The 18,129-nt window shown below is 41.6% G+C and overlaps 1 protein-coding gene across 1 annotated transcript in view; it reads left to right on the top strand.

The window, feature by feature from the left end:
• Positions 1–2,636: 2,636 nt before the first annotated feature.
• The window catches only part of ptchd4 (patched domain containing 4), a 32,257-nt gene continuing 16,764 nt past the window's right edge, over positions 2,637–18,129 (top strand). Inside the window, exons 1-2 of the mRNA XM_024422696.2 lie at positions 2,637–3,456; positions 5,884–6,364. Of these exons, the coding sequence (XP_024278464.2) occupies positions 2,857–3,456; positions 5,884–6,364 (1,081 nt within the window). The 5' untranslated portion in view covers positions 2,637–2,856. The remainder of the gene's footprint in view (positions 3,457–5,883; positions 6,365–18,129) is intronic.

Here is an 18,129-nt window from a genome sequence, read left to right on the forward strand (position 1 = left end):
ACCCCCCTAGTCACACCCCGACCTAACCAAAATAGTGAATAAAAAGGCTCTCTATGGTCAGTGCATGACAGGGTGTGAATACTTTCGTAAATTAGATTTTCTGTATTTCATTTTCAATACATTTGCTAAAATCTCCAAACACATATTTTCACATCATCATTAAGGGGTATTGTATGTAGATGGGTGAGAGAAAATAAAGATGTAATCCATTTTGAATTCAAGCTGTAACACACCAAAATGTGGAATAAGTCAAGGGGTATGAATACTTTCTGACGGCATCTACTGTTAATGTGCCTTCTCAAATGGCTTATCACTTTGACTTTCGGTCCTCTGCTGAACTAGTCAGGTGTGTCACAATCATATCAGCATTTATTTCCTCATTGGGGGCAATTTCTCCCCCCAAAAATTCTGCATGTATCAAACACACACAAACCTCTCAATGACAGATACATATTTTATGGCTTCAGAGTACATTCAAAACTCCCAATGGGCTGTCACTGGTGGCCATTCTGAGCAGTCTAGAACTATGACTATAACCTCATAAGAGTAAGACTGACCTGAAATCTCTTGAGCTTCCACTGTTCTACTCATAGGTTGAAACTGCAAGTGAAACAGAGTCGAGCTCACGAGTTCAGGGTGGCCATGTGAGGCTACTATGATTATTTTGAAAAATGAATTTGAGAGAGGTAAATATTTCTCCAACCTCATTCTTCAGCATCATGTGGCAGGGCTACCGTTATGTTTATATTAGGACTAAGGAGTGCACCATTAAGTTGAAACAATATTGTGTTACACAATATCAGATGCATAACTTACTGTACTGTAATGCTTCAGAGACACCATTCCTCTTATCACAGCGTTCCTTGCTGATAGATCCCTAACATTTCCCCCCGTCTTGTCTTATTAGCCAATGGTGTACCGTTCAGATCTTAGACCCTTCTTCTTATTCCTTGTTATGCTTACCTTTTTTGGACTAAATTACCTTTTCAATTGCTTCCAAATTGCTACCACTGTAGTCCTACGTAAACCAATTAGCCTGGCAATTAGCCTGGCAAGCATGTTCATATGTAAATATTTCAAATAATCATTGTGACGCTGAATTCTGACAGGAGGCTGTCAGATAGTGTGATGATACATACTTGTAGTACATGGAACCAGCAAAGTAACACTGCAGACGGCGGGACGGCTGATTTGATTGCCTTTATTTCTTTCATGTCACAGTCAACCATAACACATCTATAACACCAAGAGAAAACATTAGTGAAACAAAGTAGTACATCCAATCAGTGATTGAATGATGACTATAATTAATGTCAGGTAGCAGTTTTGACACCATTCATATTGATAGACTCATGAAACAGCCAACAAGGCAGCACCCTGATTTATGAGCCTCTAGGGCTGCTATTGAATCTGATCAGCCTGGCAAGAATAGGACTCACCCACTGGATACTATGCATCAGCCTATGAGACACATTGAATGATAATATGCCTGCGAGTAGCTTTTCTCATGAAACAGCCTCCAAGGCAGCATCCTGACTACATATCTAACTATCTAGCTAGCACACAAGACTAGCTAGCCAAGTGAGTATGCTAAGCAGCCCTTCTAAGCAAGCTAGCTAACAAACACAAAAATATAGCTTATCTACAACAAATCACTCTGATTTAATATCAGTGATATATCAGTATAAAGCTGCTTTAATTTTGAAAGATGCTAGCTATATTACCTTTTTCCTTTAGGCTTCGGCTTTCTGGCTCTGTTTGAATGTGGCTTGTTTCTTGCATATGCGATTGGCTCTGGTCTAGGGGGCGGCATGCAGGCTGGGAGACAGGCTGCCTGTCAGGCTCTGTTAAGGACTTAAACGCCCCATGAGCGAAGAGACTGTTGCTGTCCTGGTGCTGAACTTCCGAATTCCGATTGCGTTGTTGTCCACTTCAGTGGTTCCGAATCGCCTCTATTAGCTAGTTTTTATTATTATTATTATTTATTTTTTACATCAGACGATTGACAATACTTATTGTGAGTCATCAAAAATTCCCAGCAACGCAAATACTTACAATATATACATGCTACATTGGTGTAGGACCTAGGCTACTGTAGAAATGTGACCCCAGACGATGACTTGAGGCCCTTTGTCACTGAATCCCAACAGATAAAAGTGAGCTAGCCTACTGTAACCCAATGATGTCACTGACACTATTGTCCCAGGTTGGGTGGCATATGTAAACAAGTGTCGAATTGAGAGGCAATCTAGTGTGTCTTTACTTGACTTTGAAGCATAAATCTCCTGGGTGCAAAAAGTACTTTATCAGTAAACTCTCCATGACTTTGAAAGGCTGTGTAGGACCCGCTGTCTCCCTCTCTCAAGAGGCTAACCTGGGTTACTGGCTATTAGATCGACGCGCAACTGTATGGTTTCCCCATTCATGAGGTGGGAGTGATTTCAGGAAGTGCATTTGGCCATTGTGCCACCAGTTAATATTTCACGACTCTCATATGGCTATTGTGTGTGTTTCTAAAATAACCCACCATCAGCATTACCCCGTCTTCGCCCTTAATCCCAGCACATGGTTACAGTCAAGTAGCCTACATAAATCAGGCGCCACCGATAGTGTAGTTAGAACTAGGAACACAAGCACATCAGACGGCCGCGGCTTGCTGCTATTGCAGCAGGAGCAATAGGAATAGTCACTGGTCCGCGGGTAGTAAAAGGAGGGGAATGGCTTGAAATGAAACAAAAAAAGCAGAGATGATAAGTATATGACAGTTCTTGTTGCAAATTGCTGCAGTGCTCTTTTTATAGGTGTAGTGTATTCTTTTTCGGATTGACTAAACTGGGCAACCGAGCCTCATGTCACATGTGCTTCATAGGAAGAAGCTGGGCATCTGCAAGCTGGATCTGGAGGAGGATGCTGCGGCAAATGATACACAGAGGGCTCAAAGCTTCTTTCTACTGGCTGGGCTTATTTGTTAGTAGGCATCCGGTTTTTTTCCTCACCGTTCCCGCAGTCTTAACCATCATTTTCGGATCTACCGTCCTGAGCAGATTCAAGCCCGAAACGGACATCGAGATACTGGTTGCCCCGACACACAGCTTTGCTAAAGTAGAGCGGAGTCTTGCGAACAGCCTTTTCCCCATCGACCAGTCAAAAAACAAGCTGTATTCCGACCTGCACACCCCCGGCAGATATGGCAGACTGATTCTGCTGGCCAAGTCTGGGGGAAATATACTGGAGCTCGCCGACCAGGTCCTGCAGGTTCACAAGCAGGTGTTGGATTTGCGGGTTAATTACAAGGGATTCAATTACACTTTCGCTCATCTCTGTGTCCTGAGCCATCAGGATAAGCGATGCCTCTTGGATGATATAATTACGATATTCGAAGATATCCGCTTAGCCATTCTATCGAATCACACTTTTTCAAAGGTGCCCGTGACCTATCCAAATACCACATTAAAGGTAAGACGGCGAGGATGTAGTTTTATAACACGATAGTCTACAATGTTTCCGCCGGCCGCGGGCATCAATTACCGATTTGAGTATAGTATGTGGTGACAGTTACCCTTAAAGAGAACATGACCGACGTGCGTTGCTACCCCAAACTCCGAATGACCTGGATTAGCAGTGGGACAATGTATCTGCAATGAGACCATAACCTACTGTCTGAAGCCTGCATTCCTTTCTCAATGAGCAGTGGTTGTATTCACTCAGCCTCTTATGTAGACTGCGGATGTCTTCGTATATCAGGCAGGCAAGGCAAGGAAATACTCTGAATGGATTGAACAGCCAATGTAGGCTAGTTGTTAGCTGCAGGTTGTGAATTGGCTGCATGGCCCCGCACTGCTTCAATATAGAGGGAATGTCCCCCTTCTTATTTTGATGCAGTGTAGTTCTTCCTCTCCTGCACATATAGAATGACATTGCTGATCGACTAGTATGGAGCCTGCATCCTCTCCTCCCCTGTAAGATGTTGCTATGCCTCCTAAGTGTGTGCTGTGGTGCAGCCCTCTGCAGACATATAGCAAGGCTGTTAGGCTACCTCTGCTCATGTCATTTTAGACAGTAGGCTATAAATTAGGTTAATGTTTTAATCAGATGTTACACAATTACAACAGGTAGCCTAATTTTACAACAGGTGACCAGATCTGTTGATAATACCATGACACATTGAGCACATGTAGTGAATGAGTGTGGAAAATAGAATATTGTGTATGATCTGCCTTGAGTAAGACTCACTATAATGGGTGACATGGCTCGTTACTGAGTTGAAAACTGTTCTGTGCTAGGTCTATGCTTTACAGAGTATCTTAAATTGTAAGGCACAAATCTAGCTAGTGTTGTATATCCTCCAATAAGAGAATCTCTAGTGGGAGGTAGCTAATCCTCCTGCACCAGGCCTAGCTGTGAGTAATGCACTGGGCCTGCTCTTTTCATTCAACCTGGGCTGCCCCTAAATCACTTCTAGATTGCACATCCTACCACTGTTCATTACTCTACATCCAAGGCCACTGTCTTCACTCACTTTGATTGCAGGCATTTACCTCATTCCCTATGGCTCTGGCCCTTGTGCGCCCCTTGACACCAACCCCCAAGTTCCCGCTTTAAGGTTAGAATAAACTGACCTTCTTTTCCACCCCCCTTGGCAGATACTTCTACAACGCCATTCATTCGCCGTGTTGTGTCGCCTGCATCATTGATATTCCCCGTCTGTCTGTGCAGATTGTCTTGACACGTTTTTTTTGCTCTTCATTCAGTGCTTTGATGTCAGCTGGTGGCTTTATTAATTTGTTTACTAGTCTGATGCTAACCCAAGCCACAGCACTGCACTACTAATGTTCATCCCTGAATGTTATGTCAGAATTTCATAGCTTCTGCTTGTATGAGGAGTCCTTGTGGTGTAGGGTTGATACTATGAATGTTCAGGCCCAGTGTTACTGAATAATCCATTTACATGATAATGATAGGGAATAAATGGCAATGATATCATGCAATTCCCTATTGTGCTGACAGTGTAAGTGATATTTAATTACAATACCCCATGGAATCCCACACTTGCTGACGTTACACTTGTACAATCAACATAAAACATTGCATTGAAGAGATTCATTATTGGCTGTACAGTACAGTAGGCTACAGTACAGTGCAATAGCTGCAAACATAGATCAAATCAGGCCAGCTAGGGCCCTTGTCTGAAATGAACAAACAATGCTTTATTACATTTGCATCGTTTCACTATTGACTGACAAGTTAGCTGTTCATCCACTTGTCCAAGAGATCCATCTTCTCTGGAGGGCAGTCAAGTGGTGTCATATATCTCATCTCCACATATCAGTCATTTTCTGGGAGAATTATTGTCACTGCATCGCTATACTAGTGGAGCTCCGATCTAATAGGACACCTACAATATGCCTGTCTAAAAACAACTAGGAAGCCAGTGATTGGTTTAATGCATTTTTTATTCAACAGTGTTTAAGTAATCATACAGTACAGTGCATGTCGTCTGATTCTTTAGTAGCCGTAGTAATGGGACATTCTCAAGCATGAATCCAAGATACAAAGTTCAACTTACTATAGTAGAAATAATGGGAATAGTTTGCCATAGCATCCATTTACTATTGCTTGGTAAGTATGATATAGCATTTATCTTAACGTAAAATGTATCAAATATGGGAATTCATGCATACTGTAATGGTTGATTGGTGGGTCACTGTGTTCAAATCATTTACAAGATTTAACCATAATCCACAATGAACTACAAATTACAACTGTTGCTAATATCAGCTAACAGAAACCAAACAGCATATCTCCAGCTATGCTCTGTAGGGACTTGAGATCCCTCTCTCAGTGTGTCTGATAGTAACCTGTCTGCTGTGCTCCCTCCCCCAGGATGGTCGTGTGTCCTTCATCGGCCACCAGCTGGGTGGAGTGGCCTTCTCGCCCAACAGCCGAGACCAGCAGGTGAAGTTTGCCCGGGCCATCCAGATCACCTACTACCTTCGCAACCATGGCCCCGTGGTGCAGGATGTCATCGCAGAGAAGTGGGAGAATGCCTTCTGCACCCTCATCACACGCCTGTCCACGCTCAGCGAGGACCTGCACATCCAGTCTCTCACCTCCTTCAGCCTGTGGAGGGACTTCCACCAGACGGGAGTGCTGGCCAAAGGGGAGGTGCTGGTCAGCCTAGTGCTCCTTCTGCTGGCGGCCACTATCTCCAGCTCAATGAGGGACTGCCTGAGGGGAAAGCCCTTCCTGGGTCTGCTGGGTGTGCTCACAATAGCCATCGCCAACGTGACCTCCACTGGCATCTTCTTCATCTCCGACGGGAAGTTTAACTCCACGCTGCTGGGGATCCCATTCTTCTCCATGGGTGAGTGTGAAGCTGCTTAGCCTTATCAGCAGTGGCCATATTGCCTATTGGGGAGGGGATTAGGGTAATTGGCTGTTGTGGGCTTCCTCAAAGAGGAGCGCCCTGTGCTACGCTGATTGTTTTCGGTTTGTTGTTGCAGTGTGTTGTAAATTTGCAAGTGTTTGTGTGCCTGCATATGTGTGTGTCTTACAGCACATCCTTCAGGACAGTATAACAAGCTTGATATTTCCCAAACAATCAGAAAGCTTCTCATGGACACCATCTTCAGCTCCTAGCACTCCGTACAATTACTGCTATCATCCTCAGAGTTTCATCAGCACTTAGGCATTCAATCATCAATCAATGTATTACGTTTTAATCAATATTCTTATCCTTTCTGGCCAACACACAAAATGCATGCCATGGGCGAAGGGGAATTGGTACCAGTGGTTAGGGGCAACCTTGCCATAAACATACTCACAATCCATTGTCATCACTTTGGTTTAGGCCACAGTCGCCACACCCGTCCTCCCAAGGAATCCCAGCCTGCACATACTGTAGTAGGGGGATCCCCTGAATGAAATAGACAAGCATTTATACCTGTCCTACGCCCTTAATTACAACGAGGCAAACCTGGGACTTGCAGAGAGGAAAATACATTCAAGAACAACAATTCTCAACAGTTCAAACCCGTTACATCTATCATAATTGTCCCATTGTCGGTGGAGGGTATAAACGTTTCCCAGCAGAGTTGTCCTCTAATTTCTACTCAAACCGTTCTAAGCCACAGTATCACAAGGAGATCTCCTGTGTACGTGGCTTCTGCCTTATAACCTATTTTCCCAGTCTGAAAGGTTCAGAGGTCAGTCAAGCCCTGCAGGCTGAGTCTACTCTAAGTAAGAAGCAGGAACAGGAGGCAAAGGCATCTTGGTGACCTCGGTTGTGTCTCACCAGGGAAGGAGACAGAGTCAGGGAGGAATGGAGGAGGACGAACATAGGCAGGGAGGAACTTAAATACATGTGACAGGTCCTCCGAGACGACAGATGTCCACCACCCACCTCCTGGATGACACTATAGTGTAAAGACTGCACTTGAGTCCATCCTGTAGTTATCCTCAAAATGAATAAAACATAATTATCAACAGACTCAAAGTCCAAAATTATCTTTTAATTCTGTAATATTACATCATCTGACAAATTGTACTTGAACCAATTTCACTTTCTCCTAGAGAAAGTCAGACCTCAACCATTCAACAATAGTTTTTGGACTGGGATAAAACCTACAGGTTGGCAGTTAACTCTCACCACGCCAGTGGACAACCGTAAGATGAGACAGCCGGACAGAGTCTTAACACAGTGCACCTTTTCATGTCTTTCCCCAACTATGTATATCTGGGATGTCATCTTAGTGAAGCCAATTACTGTAGCGCTGAGCTTGTCAGTTCTCCTCTCCCTGGGTAGCTGAGGGAAAACAGGGAGGGGGCTTTTTACCAGGACTAATGAAACATACATGACACAGACACATTGGCAGGGCACTGCCTCCCATTCTATCTCTCTGCTCCAAGTGAGCTGTGGATATCGACCTCACCTACTGTATGCTGTACCTCACCCACACACTATTTAATTTACTGCACTGTAAATGAGTACTTACTTTCTGCAGTTCTTCTAATGATTCCTCTGTGTTGGAAAATATGGAATTTTTTATCCCAGAATGAGTTGACTCACAATCCTAGAACATAAATCATATCCAGAATATTTTTTTTTAATGGAGCAAATTAAAATATGTTGACGCTGTGTGTATGCTAAACAGAATGGTTCTACAGGCAGGCACAGTGGCCTTTGTGGGAGTTTCACTCTATTTCAATGTCATTTCTCCCGTTTCATGCCTGCTGAACACCACCCTGGAAAAACTGGGCCTTAGTAAATTCCTAGACCGAGTACTTGTATCTAGGGCTGTTATGGTGACTGTATTATTCTGATAGCGATGCAAATGTTTTCCAAAATCATGTTGCGCAACATTTCTATAGTGTATGCAATTGCATGAGAAAACAGTGATAGCCTCTATTAAAAAGAGGAGGATCCCATCAGCTTGTATAGGCTAGGCCTACTGTATTTATTTATCAACTTTCCTAATATTAAGCATATTGCTTTGATTTAAAACAGGAGTATAGCCTACCTGGCTGGCATGAAAATGAAACAAGGGAAAAGCTCCTCCATTTTGCTATTTAAGTGCACAGACATATTTTTTTCCAATGCCCCTGTTCCAAGACAGGTGCAAGAGAATGGTCCATTATAGATCAAACTAATTTCACACATACAGTATATTATTGTGAGGACAGACGCTGGGAGACGATGATGACAGGTGTGCGTAAGGGGAGCGGGAGCAGGCGTGATAGTTCCCCCCTCTTGGGGCGCCTGATGAGCTGTCTGAGGCGTGGAAGCCCGAAAAGCCGGCTGAGGTATGACATGGGATGGGAGCCTGCCAAGCCAACTGAGGCAAGATAAACTCTCGAGCCAGCTAAGGCATGGAAGTCCAAGCCAGCTGAGGCAGCCCCGGTTCGTTCGGCAGCGGCAACCGGACCCGACGTCACCCCCCCAAAAAAACTCCCTGATGCTTCCAATATTGGTGTCTGCATTCTGGGAGACGAGAAGCAAGTACAGGGAGTGAAGATTTAATGGATAACGGACATATAACAAAACAAGAACAGCGTCTGAAAAGGGGGAGCAAAACAACATGAATGCAGACACAGTGAAGAAATATCAGGAAGTGACAGATATAGGGGAGGCTAGAGGTCGACCGATTATGATTTTTCAACGCTGAGACCGATTATTGGAGGACCAAAAAAGCCGATACTGATTAATCGGCTGGTATTTACATATACATATATATATATATATATACAGTATATATTTATAGTTGATAGGCTTGAAGTCATTAACAGCGCTGTGCTTCAAGCACAGCGAAGAGCTGCTGGCAAACGTAGGAAAGTGCAGTTTGAATGAATGCTTACGAGCCTGCTGCTGCCTACCACCACTCAGTCAGACTGCTCTATCAAATCATAAACTTAATTAGAATATAATAAACACACAGAAATACGAGCCTTCCGTCATTAATATGGTCAATTCCGGAAACTATCATTTAGAAAACAAAACGTTTATTCATTCAGTGAAATACAGAACCATTCCATATTTTATCGAACGGGTGGCATCCCTAAGTCTAAATATTGCTGTTACATTGCACAACCTTCAATGATATGTCATAATTATGTAAAATTCTGGCAAATTAATTGCGGTCTTTGTTAGAAAGAAATGGTCTTCACACAGTTCGCTACGAGCCAGGCGGCCCAAACTGCTGCATATACCCTGACTCACAAGAGAGAAGTAACACAATTTCCCTAGTTAATATTGCCTGCTAACATTAATTTCTTTTAACTAAATATGAAGGGTTAAAACTATATACTTGTGTATTGTGTATTGATTTTAAGAAAGGCATTGATGTTCATGGTTAGGTACATTGGTGCAACGATAGTGCTTTTTTCACGAATGTGCTTGTTAAATCATCACCCATTTGGCGAAGTAGGCTGTGATTCGATGAGAAATTAACAGGCACCGCATTGATTATATGCAATGCAGGACAAGCTAGTTAAACTAGTAATATCATCAACCATATGTAGTTAACTAGTGATTATGTTAAGATAGATTGTTTTTGATAAGATAAGTTTAATGCTAGCTAGCAACTTACCTTGGCTCCTTTGGCTCACTCGCGATTAATCGGTCGACCTCTAGGGGAGGCAATCAATAAAGTAATAGAGTCCAGGTGAGTCTCATGAAGTGCTGATCCGCTCCTCCTCTCTGGTGCCCTCGAGCACCAGAGAGGAGGAGCGGGAGCAGGCTTGACAATTATTTAGTATATGTAAAGACAAGAATAGTCTGATGGGTGACAATATCACTGTGAAATATGTATTATCACTTGTGAATGATGACCTTTGTGTGCAGTAAGGCATGAAACAGCGCATGCCTTTTTTTGCAACTTTTTAGAATCATAGTTGCACATCTCATGTAGCCTAGCCCGTAGGCCTATATGCTTTGATACGGTTTGTATCACAACTACTGTGATATGTGATTGATATGTGATAACTTCTTAAAATTAAGAACTTTATTCTACTTTACAACCGGTGTAGAACCTAACTGGCTTAAGTTTGGGGAAGATCATTTTCACCATAAAAATGCACCTTTATACTAACGCATTACATGCATTATCACATTTTCAGTCACATTTTCGGTCACTCTGTTTGGATTTTTTTTATTCCTTTATTTAACGGCAAGTCAGTTAAGAACAAATTCTTATTTACAAAGACAGGCTACCGCAGACAACACTGGGCCAATTGTGCATTGCCCTATGGGACTCCCAATCACAGCCAGATGTGATGCAGCCTGGATTTGAACCAGGTACTGCAATGACGCCCCTTGCACTAAGACCGCTGCGCCATTCGGGAGCCCAATTTACATCTTGCACAAAAGGAAAAGTTGACTAATAGAATAGATCAACTTTTGTACTATAGGGGATAGTAGATTGACATAGGCTAGTGCTATTGCTGTTCGTTAGACCTACTCATCTTGTTGCCTGACGGACAGTTCTTCTAACATCTTCAATATGCGCCTTGAAATTTGATAAGAGGTACGCTCACAGTTGTGTCCCCGATGTGTCTGTCTTCACTCGTAGCCTACTTCTTAGCTGTGAGAAGGACTCAATCACGTGACAGGCATTGGCTAATAAGAATTTAGATATCTGAGAGAGCCATGTGAGTGAGAGGTGCTCCAGAGCACATCAGCTGGTAGAAAGGTATTATAATTATTATATTCAGCCCAAGGGCACAACGGCCACTTTGGCCACAAAAGGCATGGATTTTTTACGGCCACACAAGGGGGATGCTGCCGGGAAATTCGAGGCCTGGTGAGAATATTATCAAGTGCTTGTCAAATTGTGAATGAGAGACTGATAAAGTGTGTGCGGCATACACAAGAATCAAATCAGAGCTCATGCCTTTCATGCAACTTTTTTCTAATCATCATTAGAGTTTCATCATGCAGCCTTAGAATGTATTAAAAATCTAAAGATATAGCCCAACTTTTGTATCACAACTAAAGTTGCATAAATAACTTTAAATTAGGCATATAGGAGGACCTGTTCCTTTGATAAATGCTCAAAGCAGAATAGCCGCATGTATGCACTTCCTTGGAAATCGTTTGGAGAAAATATCCTTTCTATTTTATTCAGCTATGTTCGATTGTATTCTTCATCCTACAAAATAATGAAAAATAATGCCACGGAATTCAAAGCAAATCTTGTCTGCTAAATGAACTAGTGCAGTCTACAGCCATATGGCATTGCCAGATCAGTGCCTAACATAAGGACAACTCAGAGTATGCTATTATGTTCTTCTGAAATAGACTACATTTTCTTCATATCATGTTTCTTCAGACCTGTCTAAAATAAATAATGAATTTAGGCTATATCAAATGGATTTATTAGGCTTTTTAAAATGTGCCTCATTTCAGGAAATTAGGCGAATGTTGCACGTCACTATATCATAGGAGCGGCATTTGAACGTAAACATTTATTTTTGATCAAAATGCTTTCTGGAACATGTGAACTTTAATGTGCCTTAATAAAAACTTGTATTCCATCCATAAATTCTAATACAATTCTTACATTTCTAGCCTAGTTAGTTTAGCCATGGAAAAAGTCAGGAACCTTCCCGCTAGCTTTCGTATCAGAGATACAAAGATAATGGATAGTCTGGACATTCTGGGAGATAAGTTTGGATTAGTCTGCCATGTAACATGCTTCTGTCTATAACGTGAGCTGCTCGGTGTGTGTTGACAGTCCTTTCTACCGTGATGTTTTTGAAAGATATAACATTAGCCACCGAGATCTACAAAAGTTGTGCTACTTTTCTCAACAACATTGATACCTTGAATTTAGCAGGTGCTGTCGACAGATCAGTTTGAAAAATTGAACGGGCTACTTTCTACCCACACCCCCGTCAGTGTGAACCGGAGTGATTTGTCACAATGCTGGCAAAAGAAGATGAACTGTAGCTACAAACAGTTAAATGGTTCCAGTCTGCCGCCATCCATTTATACGGGTGATTGTCTACAGTAGCTACATGTTCAGATATATGTTTTTAATTTGGTCAGAAAGTCATTATTATTGCAAGTCAAAGCATACTGTTAGTTAGCTAGCAAACGTTACATGTATGATCTGTGTAGTAATATTATTTGGATCAGAAATCCATTTGCATTGCTAGTTACAGCCTAATGTTAGCTAGATGTGGCTTGGGGGTGGTTATAGAATTTCCTTCACATTAACCATCAATTTAGACAAGTGTGTTGGATAAGCGTCATCTAATAATTCCTACGCTTTCTTTTTTTGATATTGCTACTATGTAAGTAACAACTTCACTGTACCATTTACACCTTCTGTATCCTGTGCATGGGATAAATAAACTTAGATTTGATTTGATATAGGGTGTGTTTACCACATGGCCTCACATGTGAATCCTTAAAGAGATGGTTGGGGCTAATGCTTAAGAAGGTGTGAACGATTCTGAGTGGGTGTAGACAAAGAAGAGCTCCCCAGTAGGTGTACCAAAACATTCAAGGGCCATTTTCTTAAAAGTGGTGTTACGAGTTTATCAACTTTCAAAGCAGAATTATTTTCCCATTGTTCCTCAACTGCAGTGTATGATATACCATTTTCTAGCTCTGAGTCTCTACTTTTATCCATTGTAAAAAACACAACTTCAAATTTTGCTACATAAGCCCAAATCAAGGCTTTCGGTCATAAATGTAGATGTTCCAAAAGTCTGCATCAGTGGCTTGTAGGCTATGCATGGAAGCCAGGAGATGCTAAACATGTTTATGTTAATTAACGGTCAATTACTGTGAGACCGGCAGTTATTTGCTTGACAATCACCAGCTAACAAAATTTCATGACCGCCACAGCCCCACTCGTATCTCATTCCCATCTTCATTTTGAAAGTGCTCCCCTGCACACGCCATGCTTCCTCTCCATAGTCCACAGTCAGATCAATCACAGTTAATAGTTCTCTACAGGAGGTCCTTTCTGATTTACAGTGTTTTGCATTTTCCTTTCTGGGCAACACCATTCTGGAGGCATTGATTTTATCCCGCAGGCTCTGATGAATAGTGACACTGGACACGGCTGTTCACACAACGTGGTGAACAGGGCTCCTCTGGGACCCAGTCGGCCGCTGATGGACTGGAACAACTGATGACACATTCATAAATATTATTGTCATGAACGTAGGATGATTATTATGATGTGCCATGTGACAACTTCATAGCCGTTGTGATTATTGCCATAGGGAATAAGATATTCTTTAGGCCTTGATTAACAAGAACCAATTAATTGTGCTCAGATGAGTGTCCCGGAACAGATGTCCAATCAGAGATAGTGAAATAGTTACGAGAAACATTCTGAGAGAACCCCATGGTGAATAACTTCAGGATGAGGGGATGGTCATTTATTTAAGCAATGTATGTCAATGCAGACAGTTGGTTGTTCTATCTACAGTATATAGTCAAGTTAGAATAATTTTAATTTTTGAGTAGCGGCACGGAAGATATATGTTTTGTTGGAAAAAGCCAGTCCACCAGGACCAATGAGAATGGAGAAGAAAGCAGTCGGAAATGCTACAGCTAATGTGTTTGGTTCCTAATGATCACACTGATTAATTACCATGAGTGAAAGTGGGATTTACAGAGAAGAGGGAATAACACTGTCTGGTTGAGGAGTGATTTTTATTAGTAGTGTGGTGGTTATTATCATTCATGATCAAAAGGTCCATGGAATTAATGAATTGATGTCCCATATGACTACACCACTAAAGAGAGCCACCACATTTACTCATTCCACATAAACACATTCATTCCTAAGAGCAGTGGAAGCAATAGAATAATGTAGGTTTATAGGCAGCTATTTCACTTCTTGGGCTAATTTGTCAGTGCTGTTGCGTCAAAGACAAGTCATTCGTATTCAGTGCTGTGCTACTGCTGCCACCAACTTTGAGTCAGTCGCCTCATCCAGGATGAGTGTGAAACAGACAGACACTTGGTGGGTGTATCGTGCTAGTATAGGCAGCCCAGAAAGCTCTTCCTCAGTACATCAGCTCATTGATCCAACTCATTACTGTTACAGGCCTTAGAGTGGGGATGAACGTGTGCTGCATGTACACACAAATAGACCTATTGCCTCACACACACAGAGACACACAAACACATACACACCAGTCGTGACCCATCTTTCAGGGCATGTGGGGCAGAGATTTAAAAAATATATATATATCTATATATTTTTTTACCCATCTACCAATAGGTTCCCTTTATTTATATATATATATAATGGGAACCTATTGGTAGATGGGTAAACATAATAGACATCTAATATCCGTTTGAGCATGGTGAAGTTATAAATTATACTTTGGATGGTGTATCAATACACCCAGTCACCACAAAGATACAAGGGTCCTTCGTAACTCAGTTGCCGGGATTTCACCATGAGGCCAAATGTGACTTTAAAACAGCTATTGAGTTTAATGGTTGTAATAGGAGAAAAGTGAGGATGGAACAACAACATTGTAGTTACTCCACAATACTAACCTAATTGACGGAGTGAAAAGAAGGAAGCCTGTACAGAATAAAACATTTTAAAACATCCTAGTGGAAAACTTGGTTCAGTCTGCTTTCCACCAGACACTTGGAGATTAAATCACCTTTTAGCAGGACAATAACCTAAAACACAAGGCCAAATCTACACTAGAGTTGTTTACCAAGAAGACCGTGAATGTTCCTGAGTGGCCGAATTACAGTTTTGACTTAAATCTACTTGAAAATCTATGGCAAGACCTGAAAATGGTTCTCTAGCAATGATCAACAACCAATTGGACAGAGCAAAGAAAGAGTTTGGAAAATAATAATGTGCAAATGCTGCACAATCCAGGTGTGGAAAGCTCTTAGAGACTTACCCAGAAAGACTCACAGCTGTAATCACTGTCAAAGGTGCTTTTTCAAAGTATTGACTCAGGGTTGTCCTAGCTTCAGGGGGAAGTTGGAAATCCACAATTGAAGAGTTTGGATTGTGCTGAGCGGAGCTGTCCTCCGCTAGGGGTGGGAGGACCAACAGACGGAGGTGGCAGAACGAAGTGGGGTGTAGGGTTTGAGCATAGCCTGAAGGTAGGGAGGGGCAGTTCATCTTGCTGCTCTGTAGGCAAGTACCATAGTCTTGTTGTGGATGCAAGCTTTGACTGGAAGCCAGTGGAGTGTGTGGAGGAGCAGGGTGACATGGGAGAACTTGAGAAGGTTAAACACCAGGCAGGCTTCAACATTCTGGATAAATTGCAGGGGTTTGATGGCACAAGTGGGGAGCCCAGCCAACAGCGTGTCTCAGTAGTCCAGATAGGAGATGACAAGTGCCTGGATTAGGCCATCATTGTAAATCAGACTTGCCCAGTTAAATAAAAGTAATTTTTTAAAATTACATTTAAATATCTAACAAGTCATATCTAACAATTTCACAACATATACCAAATACACACAAATCTAAGTAAATGAATGGAATCAACTGGTTGATGGACTGTGAATAATTTTATGTCTATCTCCCAGGAAATTACAAAACAAATAGCTTATACTAGAAGATCTCATGTCAAGTGTTATTGAAGTGTTTTAGTTGCAGGTTCACCTGCCTCATCTAAAGCCTATTCTTTTAGCGTTTTGCTATATGCCACCAAGTGCTAACACTTATCACTCATCCAACTAGAGTGCATACCAGTACTTTTGGATCTTTGACATCCATTTGTATTGATCATATCTTCACTAAGGCTGCAGAGTCTAGCTCCAAAGCAATTTCAGTTCCTATTGGTTGTAGTGACCATAACATTGTGGCAATAACATGGAAAGCCAAAGTGCCAAAGATTGCGCCTCAACTCATTTATAAGAGTTCATATGAGTTTCCTCATGACTCTTTTGTTGAAGATGTAAAACATGTATGTTGGTCTGATGTGTGTAAGGAAGTGAATCCAGATGCAGCACTGGAAGTATTTGTAAAAGTATTCATGACAATTGTTGCCAAGTATGCGCCTGTTAAGGAAATTAACTGTGAGAACAGTTAGAGCCCTCTTGATTGATGATAAATATAAAAATTGTATGGTTCAAAGAAATTATGCAAACAAGTCAGGCTGCTCAGCTGATTGGTTGACATATTGTTGACATACTGACTAAATTGGATCAATTACATTCCCAAACCAAGATACATGTCCTAAAACAATGGAAAAAGACTTTGGAGCAGGGTTTCCGTTATGAAAATGTGGCGGGACATTTAACCGGCAGCATTTAAATTTACCAGACATTTGAGAAGTGTACCGGACCCATATGCATTGGGTGCATAACCTGATTAGGGCGTCCACCCACAGTGCTCAGAATGACAGAAATCACATTTAGATTATGGTAATTAATCTTAGCAGAACATGCAAGTCGAAGAGGCAATGATGTGTGCTTTTACCGCGCACTATTCCTCATCCAAGAAGATGAAGAGTAAAATCACTAGCCTACGCATAGGCGGAGCGTGAAGAAGATGAACAGCAAAATCACTAGCCTATGCATAGGCGGAGCGTGAGTTTCAAGTTTGAGGAAGCACATTTTCACCATAAAATCCTCCTTTATAATAAAGCATTCCATGCATCACATTTTCAGATTCATGTAAAATAGCCTTCTATTCGTAATGCGATGAGTAGATTTGATAGTCATAATTTAGGATAGTAACTTAATTCTTGTTCGCAGCAAGACCGTTCAATGCATGGCTGAATATAGTGTAGAGGCTGGGATAGGGGCAATATCAGATCTGTTTATTCTTTATTCTTTCTTAGCACTGGAAAAACACATTTAATGCAATTTTACTGCACTTTATATGACTGGAGACATTAGCAGAATCGTTTTTTAACACAACAAATTACAGCGTAGCCTACTCTCCTGACGACATTGTCCATGTAATAGGCCTACGAGAAGGGGAGACACGAATAGAATATGATGTCCATCTAAACTGGAAAAGGAAATTATTGTCCAAAAACAAACTTTTAAGTGGCACTGACCCAACAATGACAAAGTGTATATGCGTGGTGCGCACTCACTGGGGACATGGCCGATGAGCTCGGTTGGTACCAATAAGATAGACCATATGCCTAGTGTTGTTCACTCAATTAAGGTGAGCATTTTGATAACTAAAAGACAGATTAGAGTCTTTTCATTGTATTCTCTTATTTTTCATTGTCTTCTCTTATTTTGAAATATTGCAAAACACCTGGGCCTCTCTACTTTTCACTGACAGTAGCAACTCAACACTAATCTCTTTGGTATTTGCTTCGTGCAGCCTTTCCTTCTGACTGTAGGCAATGTGATTTAAAACAATGACATTTTTTAAGGCTAGGGGAAGCTAAAGATCCTCTGTGGCCAAATCATGCTTTAGTAGCCTATTTTGTACTTATTTATGTATAGCCAGGAGTAGGCTAATTAGGTTATATAATTATGGCAATTGAATTTACTTAGGGAAAGCTTAGCTTCCCCTGGCCTTATAGACGCGCCGCCTATGAGCCTATGTCAATCTGCTATACCCCATAGTAGAAAAGTTGACCTATTTTATTGGTCAGCTTTTCGAGAAAGAAATATCCCAAACAGTACAATGGATCCCAAATTCATACAACCAGTAGGCC

The sequence above is a fragment of the Oncorhynchus tshawytscha genome, linkage group LG05 (genome assembly GCF_018296145.1).
Source record: "Oncorhynchus tshawytscha isolate Ot180627B linkage group LG05, Otsh_v2.0, whole genome shotgun sequence".
Classification (NCBI taxonomy): domain Eukaryota; kingdom Metazoa; phylum Chordata; class Actinopteri; order Salmoniformes; family Salmonidae; genus Oncorhynchus; species Oncorhynchus tshawytscha.